The 9,094-nt window shown below is 34.3% G+C and overlaps 1 protein-coding gene across 1 annotated transcript; it reads right to left on the bottom strand.

Moving 5' to 3' along the window:
• Positions 1 to 7,478: 7,478 nt before the first annotated feature.
• On the bottom strand, positions 7,479 to 8,441 carry LOC141406236 (lipopolysaccharide-induced tumor necrosis factor-alpha factor homolog). Its single transcript, XM_073991437.1, has 3 exons — positions 8,254 to 8,441; positions 7,861 to 8,175; positions 7,479 to 7,783 (listed from the first exon to the last, which is right to left on the bottom strand). Exons 2-3 carry the CDS (start codon positions 8,163 to 8,165, stop codon positions 7,690 to 7,692), a joined length of 399 nt encoding a protein of 132 aa, XP_073847538.1. The 5' UTR covers positions 8,166 to 8,175; positions 8,254 to 8,441; the 3' UTR covers positions 7,479 to 7,689.
• Positions 8,442 to 9,094: the final 653 nt, after the last annotated feature.

Raw genomic sequence — 9,094 nt, 5'->3', positions numbered from 1 at the left:
TAAAAATCCCATATGGTACCATATGTAGTGGCTGGAGATCCACTTCCATAATGGTCAATGTAGATCCATTCCTTTTAATATCTCCTCCTCAAAACTTTTGATCTCTAATCCTAATGAACATTTTTGTCGGTTCAAATTCCCAAAATTTTTAAAAACCCCTAAATACATACGTTTTTGGGAAAAAATTGTTTCAGTATATACAGTGTCCCACAAATGTGATTTTGAGCCATACCGCAGTTAGTGGTGTTTACTAATTGGAATAAATAGATGCATTCACCTGAAATCTATGATAAATTTACATTATTGAGAAAATGTATATTCCCGTTCAGAAAAATTGGGATGCCTTAAGGCATAACGTCATATATAAAGGGCATAATTGAAGTGTATTACCTCTAATATTAGGTTAAATCAGAGGTATATTGTTTCAAAACGCTATTGTTTCAAAATTTATTGTTGTGCATCGTAAAGTGATGATATCTGCTATCTGAATCTGAATTTTTTCCTATCAGTAACAAATTCGTAGCTGAAAGCAACCGTAAACGAAATTAATGCTCAAACTTTGGTTATTTGTTATTGTATTAAAATCTGCTTTTATTTGTATTGTATATAACGGTGCTCTTGAATCAACTTTAAACGAGTGAAGCTTACACCTGGGTTTATAGATGAAAAAAATAAAAAAAACCCATTTTTAGGGTTTTTCAGGTTTTGACCATTTTGCTGGAAAACCACAAGCGTTATCCAAATGGAAATAAAGAAAATGTTGTAGCAGTGAAAATTCTTGTTCTTTTATGATATTTTCCTATTTTTGAGATATAGAAATTCAAGTTGGGACAATTCACTGACTGTATCGTCTCCTTATAAAACAATGTCATGACAGCAATTTCCCAACTTAAACTTATATATCTCAAAAATGGAAAAACCGAGGAGCCAATTTTCAAAGCTACACCATTTTCCTTTGCCCCATTTCGATAGGACTTGCAGTTTCCAAGCAAAGTCGCGAAAACCTAAAAATGTGAACTTTGACCGCGATTTATTTAAAAATCCCTCCAGCTATTTTTTTGTTTTTGGATTTTTCTCGTCTATGAATATTGCTGTTTCAGAATCCGCAAGAACTTCCCGGTTTAACGTTGGTTCAAGAGCACCGTGATATAGTACCCTCAGTTGTTAGGCTAATGATAAAAATGTAACCCGCGTTACAATTTGGAGTCGATTTATGCCAGTTCGTCCGTCCGTCAGTCTGTATGGCTCGAGCGCATTGTAACTCTCGAACAGATCAAAAGATTTTGTCCAAAATTTGGATCTCGCAATATTTTGTTCAAACTTCCTTTGGACACTTCCCCAGCCAGACTTGAAAATGTTTCCCTAAAATCACGAGCAAAGTCCAATTCGATTTTTTCGAGACCTAGAGTACTTTCGAATATGGTTCGATTCACTTGATGGCTTGTTTATAGCGATATTGTATTTTTTGTGGGTGAGTCAATGGTTATATCAGTATTGGTCCAAAAGCTGTAAATCATACGCTGACCAAATTAAAATTAGGCCCACTTCCAAAATGGACGATATCAGTCGATTCTTTCAGGTATCGTCTGTACAAACATTCAAAACTTTTGCGCTTTCATCGAAGTTACATTTTTGATCAGAACGCCAACAATCGAGAAGTTGTACACCCCAAATATTTCGAAGTTATTGTCGGAAAGTTTATACGTCCAAGAAAGGAGACGAAATTCTGAAACTTCCTCGGTATACAATTTACAGAACAAAAATTGGCTATGTATCCCGTATTCGAATATGGGTTTTTTGAATTTTTCTTATAATTGGAGGGCGCAACCAGATAAATACCCAAACTATTTATTGGATTGTAGAACTCGTGATTCCACGTCGTTTGATGTATATCTCATGAGTGTGCTTCGTACAGTTCACTAGTAATAGGATTTTTTGGTGCGTAGATTTTCTTTAAAAACCAATTTTTTGGCTACAAAATTTACAGCTGTGACTCAGGTACCCTTGAACCCCGCGTGATTTTAGTTTTTTTACGAGCCAGATCTAACGAACCCTCCCGCTTTCAAATCCATCTACTAAAACCGCGGTTGTAGATACCATGAAAGTAGGAAATTCTGCAGAATTATATTTTGATGATTCCGCGCATTGAACCGCGATTTTCTTTGGCTATTTTTACATAAATGGAATCCTTTATACGCGATGATATTATTTTCCAAAATCGTGTGGCATAAATTACCGAGATTCTGGAGTAATATTCGTATTTCATGTAAAATAGAATTTGGTAGCACATCCGCGGTTCTTGACGAATTTGTTTAAAATTTGTTATAATGACGTATTTTTATAGGCGGTCACTGAAATCGGATGCGCCTTATAATCTTATGTACATCGCGCTATTTATACCCACATTAAGGTTTTTTGAACAGTAAGATGCAGCTGACGGCACACTTTTGCCGCTGAATGAAAAGTGGAAAATCGCTACATATTGGTAGAGATGCCCTCGCTGTATCTGAAAAGCGCATGCGCCTTAACTAATTTTAACGAATTCGCGAATTATACGTTTTTTAACTTTTATGTTTTTTCTTTGGTTGTAATTTCAATATTACTTTCTATTTCATTATCCTATTGTTTATCAAAGTAAGCAAATACACTTTCGGGTTTGTCATCGCATTTACCCTGAAGAAGTTTCAGCGAAGTCCGTCAGTCCTTGCATCGAAATTTAGCGAAATAGTAGGATAACTCCCAAAAATGTTTTTTTCTATTTCGTCTTTTGTTGTTGCTGTAATATGGCAGTTATAAATCCTATCGTTAAAATTTTGGTCTCATATTTTTCTACGCGTTGTCTAGAATCTGTACGTATTTATTTATTTTTATTTTTTCGAGTTTTATTTGGACTCTAAATTAGAATAAATTAAATTTACTCCAAGATTTTTTCAGTATTTCTTGATTTTCCGCGAAAATAGAAATAAATTTAGTAAATATTTAGGCATCTACGGATAGATATTAAATGCTGTTAACGCTTTATATATACATTTTCAAATTACAGCAAAAATTGAATTTTTAAATATTTGTTCTTTATAAGAAAATAAAACCCCCCATAACTTTGGAGCGCAGCATCCAATTTTGTGAAAGCGAAAAGGTTTGAAACCACAACTTTTTTTCTTAATCTATGTTCCAAAAATTGCGGATGTGCTCGCAAAACATTTTTAAAATGTCTTCCAATGGAATTGCAAAGAAATTTGAAATTTACCATATGTACTTTAAAGGATAAACGGCGTTATGTTTGGGTCGAACTGTTTATATCCTCCAAACACTGTATATATCTATTCCACATATTCGTACTTTTTGCATGGAAGTTCTTCCACCAAAAGGATTTCCAAAATCCAAATTTTTAAAAATTATGCTAATAGCCTCAACAACACAACACATGGTCGTATGTCAAACTGTCCTGAGTATGCTTATGTCAAATGACGTCTGGCGACACTGCGTGTTGCCTAGGCCAGAAGGTTTTTAGGGCCCCTCATACATAAAATCATAAAAAACCCTTTAAAATAGCTTTACGTAACGATACATAACATTTTTAATTTTCATGATTTTTGGTGAAGTTGGGCCCCCCCCGAAATGAAATCCTGCGTACGTCCCTGCGGCCAACATTTTGAAAACCCCCCTAAATACATAAGTTTTTTTTTTGGAAAAGAAAGTATTTCAATCCACACAGGCTGAGGGTATATCTCTGTCGGCAAAGCCGACTGATACTTTTTTACTTGTTTTTGTTGAATCAACTTGCATTCGCAGCCTCAAGTACGACGGTAAACGTTTTTCAGTGGCAAGAGGACCTTGCACATGTGTTCTATAACTAACTTATGGTCTTTTATAGTCAGTAGGCCTTCCAAAGATCATATCGTCTGCTCCGTCGGAAAAGGTCGTAAGTCCCTTTCAATAAATTTTTCAGGAGGAAGAAAAAATATTCCAGCGCTTTCTGTATTAAAGATTTTATTATGGTGCTAAAGGCAGTATTTTTCGTTTATTTATTCAGCTTCAATACCTGTACTTCATTTGATAAAATTCCGTCGCGTTTGAGAGATAATTGGATGTCTTTGGACTTACGACCTTTTCCTTGTACAATTTTGTATTTTTGTAGGGACTTACGACCTTTTCCTACAATTTACGGACGTTTTTAAAATAAAATATTTATACTTTACAAAACAATGTGGAATGGATATTATAAGTTTGTTTTGTCCAATATTCGTGTAACATCGCGAAGTATTCGTCGTAGACCCCTCCCCTGGCCATTTTTTCATATCTTGACGAGATAAAGCGATCTAGCTATGTGTGTCCGTCCATCCATTAACAATTGTAATAAAACTACAAACCTCAACTTTGGACCAATCGCCACGAAATTTTGTGGAGAGGTCGGGTTCCGACCAGAAGTGACCCCATTAGATGTTGGTTATGATCGAAAGGTGTGAAATGGACCAAACCCACAATTTTTACCCGACTTTGAAGCTGTCCTGTAGATCGCACTAATATTCCGATCAGAGCGAAATTTTAAGAATGATTTGAGTTTAAGACAAATTATTAGCGGGTTAAATGGACCAAAACTTTTGTGTGAAATCTTATACATAAAAGACAATGTGCGTATGTTTGTATGTTCCGCATATACTCAAATACGGCTGAACCAATTTTTTTGAAAATTTCAGAGAATATACAAGGAACAACCGGGGCAGACCCTATTTTTCAAAAAACGCTTTTTTTTTTGTAAAAGTTATGAAAGTATCGGTCAGAAAATTAATTTGGGAGGCAAAGGTTGTTGAATCTCCAACCCTAAGTACTTATTCCATGTAATTTTCAGATTATGCACAGGGATGTCCCTTGGTTTAAGTAGGCTATATATGTATTTTGTTGAATTTCGGAGGAGCGGGTTACACCTGTGCCCTATTTTTTAAATGCGCTATATATAAAACTTACGACCGATTCCGTTTCCCCAATCCTGGGTACATATTTAAGCAATAAGACCCGACCAGAGTAAAATTCGAAGTCGGTATAACCATGACCGTCTGTCCGTCTTTTGAAATTAAGATACAGATCGCAATTTTTAAGATAGATCTTCGTGATTTGGTATAGAAGTTTCTATTACTTCTAGGATGTTTGGTATTGACGTCATCAGAGCTTCCAGAATCACCCTTAAAACCATAGGCAACTAGACCCATGACACCATCGTCTAATTCCATTCCAAATTCATACTGCTCTTTGTTAGCAAAAATCATGATGCCTTCTTAGTTTAATATCATTTCAATCACTTATTATTTTAGAATCATTTAATAATATAAACATTGCACTTACCCGTCCGTTGGAAGGTATTACTTTATTGAATTCAGAATACAAACTAATCTCGTTATGTGAATAAATGTCCCAAGAGAAACCACAAATTACCATTTGATAAAGTTAAGTAAGATATACGACAGTAAAAACAGTAAAAATTTTGATTTTTTTTAAAAATTTGTCAATATATGAGGTAACGCCGAACACATACAGCATCCCAATTTGTATCAGTGAAAAGGCCAGAAGTCCATCTTTCATAATCAGTTCGCTTATAGGGGAAAATAAATTTTAAATATTAATTTTCGTTGCAATATAAAAATGATCACATTTTTGTTCAAAAGTTTGGTCCACAGGCTCCGCCAAATATCATCCGATTATCATCCAAAGGTGTAGGCTAGTTCTTTACATTGTACCCCAACCATGGATGACGTTAAACATTATATCTGAACTACATTAGCTGTAGTATTCTTTTAAAGTATACATTTCCCTGTGGACTTACGACCTTTTCGTACTCAAATTTGTACGTTTTGTGGACTTACGACCTTTTCCGACAAGGGCAAAACATATAGAAAAACGCCACATACTACCATTTTCTTTGTATCATACGACGTGTTTTGACTTGTACTATCATCCTGTAACAAAAACGCGATTTCCAAAAAAAGTGGACTTACGACCTTTTCCGACGGAGCAGACGATATGTTGAATGAAAATTATTAAAAGTTCTTTTATGGAGAGAACCCCTCATAAATAGAGAATGATCTCTAAATGTTTTCTATAGAGAAAACCCCTACAAAAGGTCTTCCATAGACACAAGTACAAATACTAGAGACAGAGTATCTTCAAAAGATTTTCTATAAAACAAAAGATCACCTCTAGAACTTTTTAAGGGTTCTATCGATAGATTGGTTTGGTTTTAGGACGGCAGCTACTCCACTCGGAGACCTTGAGGTCCATTGTGATCATCTTTAACCCTTTCGACCCCAACGTTGCTTATAAGCAACTTCGATTTTTAGCATGGTTTAATTTGAAACTGATGGGATTTTCTCATCAAAACTTGCATTGGTTTGGTTAATTGAAGTTCTGAGAATAAAAAACAGCAGCAAAAATATCAGTAATGTGACGATCGACCTATTTATTATGCGTTATTCACTATGAAGTCTAGCAAATCGGGCGCTCTAAAAAAATAGTGCATAAAGTAAAGTTAAAAAAAAATATTTATAAACAATAATTTTAAATGTGGCATTGTTCCTTTACAATATTTTTTTCTTTTTTGAAGTTGCTTATAAGCAACTTTGGTCCACGATGATAGTGAAAACCATTGAAATCGAAAATATGAACAAACCACCTAAACGGCTCTGGAAACAAATATACAAGCCATTCTGGAGCTCGACTGAAAAAAGTCTTCTGATGAAGAAAAAAGTCTTCTAATAACTCCCGAAGTTTGAAATCTTCGAAAATCCTTAATTTGGAGCTAACAAGCATTGATATCACGAAAAAATAATTTTTAGACATTCGGTTCTGGAGCGGGGCCGAAAGGGTTAAAAGAACTTGTGTGTAGTGGTTGGTCTATTGCAGATTTTGTTGATGTAAGTGGTTTGATGTGATGAAATGGAGACTTGGTTGCTGAGGTTGTGGTGAGAGTTGCAGTTTTATCGATAGATACGGGCTTTAATAACATTTAAGGGTATTTTAATGGTGTAGAACTAAAAAGACCTTCTACAGGTTTATTAAAAGCAGATAGCAGAGTACTTTCTTAAAGACTTCTATAGAAAAAATTCCGCCATATTGTTACTCGCTTGTTACTCTTTACGAAAATTGTAAAAATTATCAAGGAATTATGAGTAAAAATTCAGTGCGGAATTTGTTCTCTTTCCCCAATTTCACAATTTTTTATTTCCATATTTATTTCCAAAAAGAGAATATTTTTGTCGATTCGGTGAGAAAATTCCATAATTATTGCTCTGTTCCAGAACCTGCAAGAAGCTACTATTTTTTACTACGATAACATTTTTTCCTTTATCTTATCGGAAAAAATAGTAAAAATTAGTAGATTCTTGTAGTTCTGGAACAGACCATATGTGATTCAAGTAGTTTTCAAAATTTTATTGATTTTAAAAGAATGTAAACTTTAAAAATTATTTCTGTGCGGAAAATTCAAAGTGAAATATTTGTGATTGTCCTGTATATGTTAAATCTGGAAATGCGCCTAAAGATATGCAATACATAAATACTTTGCAACAAATTCTTAAGTGAATATAATGATTTTTTTATTTTAATTTTATATTTTGTTGTGAATACTTCAAGAAGTACGGTACATGAAAAAATACAACAACAAAAAATGGATGAGAAAAAAAGTGTTATTATATTCCTTTACTGAAAAGTACCCACATATGCTTCGCATATGGGGCAGTGATGATCCAAACTTGTACATGCGTTCAAGCAATAGGGTAAACAACAGCAACCACTGCAATGAAGTGAAACATAATGAAAAATTATGAAAAAAATCTAAAAAATTTTAAATCGCCATAAATTCATACTTACATGCACGTAAGACAAATGCAAGCTAGATGGGTTTTCCAGGTGTTTCTACGCTTTATAATGGTCTTGTTGCGGCATCGACACTGAGGACAAGTCATTATTACCGGTTTCGGTCCGACAGGTTGATAAGTTTCGGTTCCAATATTGTTAACACTAATCACGGGTGCTTGTTGGAAAGCCCCCGACGTTGAGGGTGCGGCTGGTCTATGGGTTGACGGCGTAACATTGTTGGTATCCATTTCTGGATTAATGTTATATAGTTTATCGTATGGTGGAGGTGAATGGGCATGTTTTAAAGGTAATTCCATTGCAAGAATCCTAAAGAAATAGGTATGTGTGTGCGTGTGTTCTTAGTAATTATTTTCATAAATTTTGTTAATCATTTATTTATCTTACTTTTGGACACTCAATTCTAAGCAGAAAAAGTACTAATCACTCAAATTTGAAGTAGCACAAATGTATTTGCTTCCGTAGCTTCTGAATGAAGTCTGGATTCGTCGACGGTTAATCTACAATAGCCATGTAGGTGCCCGCCTTTGCACTAACGTTGATCCCAACTCACACGAACACTTGTGCTCATTTAAAGCAGTCGTTGTTCAAAATAAAACTAAAAGGTTTGAGCTGCTAAATTTTTCGATAAGAAAGACGACATCCTGACTTATGTACGTAACAGATGTTCATTTCGGTGTCCAAGATATTTACATTGTAGCACAATTAGTGAATATAAATTTTATTTTCCCTTTTGATGGCTGGGATGAGAAAAAAATTGTTATATAAATTAAAGGCTTATCAAGAAATTGATGCTTTTAAATACGAACACGAATGCAAATGTATACATTTTTTACATTTTTTCTTCGTCGTTGGAAATATATGTAGTTGAACTTCTCTATAAGGAATAATTCTCTATTAGGATTTATCTTATAGCTTTTCACACAAAATAGTTTGTTTATGATGTTATAGAGAAGTTTCACTGTATCTTGTATTTGTTTGTTCTTTTGAATGTCTACAAAATTTTTATCAAATCCCATAGTGCGGTATCAAACGTCACTTACATTCGCCAAACATGAAACTCGAATTTTAATAATTTTTTTCTTAAAAAGGGATTGTCGTTTCGTTAAGTTATCGGAATGGCGTATTTAAATAGCATCGCAGTAAGCTAAATATATTTACCATATCACACCAAACGATGACCAGGGAATTACCTTAATGTTAGGTTGGCATTTGTTGTGGGTGTGTG

Source organism: Musca autumnalis, unplaced genomic scaffold (assembly GCF_047663935.1).
Source record: "Musca autumnalis isolate F117 unplaced genomic scaffold, ASM4766393v1 scaffold_5, whole genome shotgun sequence".
NCBI lineage: Eukaryota > Metazoa > Arthropoda > Insecta > Diptera > Muscidae > Musca > Musca autumnalis.
The sequence above is the reverse complement of the archived record's forward strand: the minus strand, read 5'-3'. Positions and strand labels throughout refer to the sequence as shown.

What these genes read in the sequence shown, in the direction of transcription:
- LOC141406236 (XM_073991437.1), bottom strand. Translation starts at nt 8,165, where the DNA reads ATGGAATTACCTTTAAAACATGCCCATTCACCTCCACCATACGATAAA. An exon ending in TGCATTTGTCTTACGTGCAT is followed by an intron (nt 7,784 to 7,860) that starts GTAAGTATGAAT and finishes ACTTCATTGCAG; the next exon opens with TGGTTGCTGTTGTTTACCCT.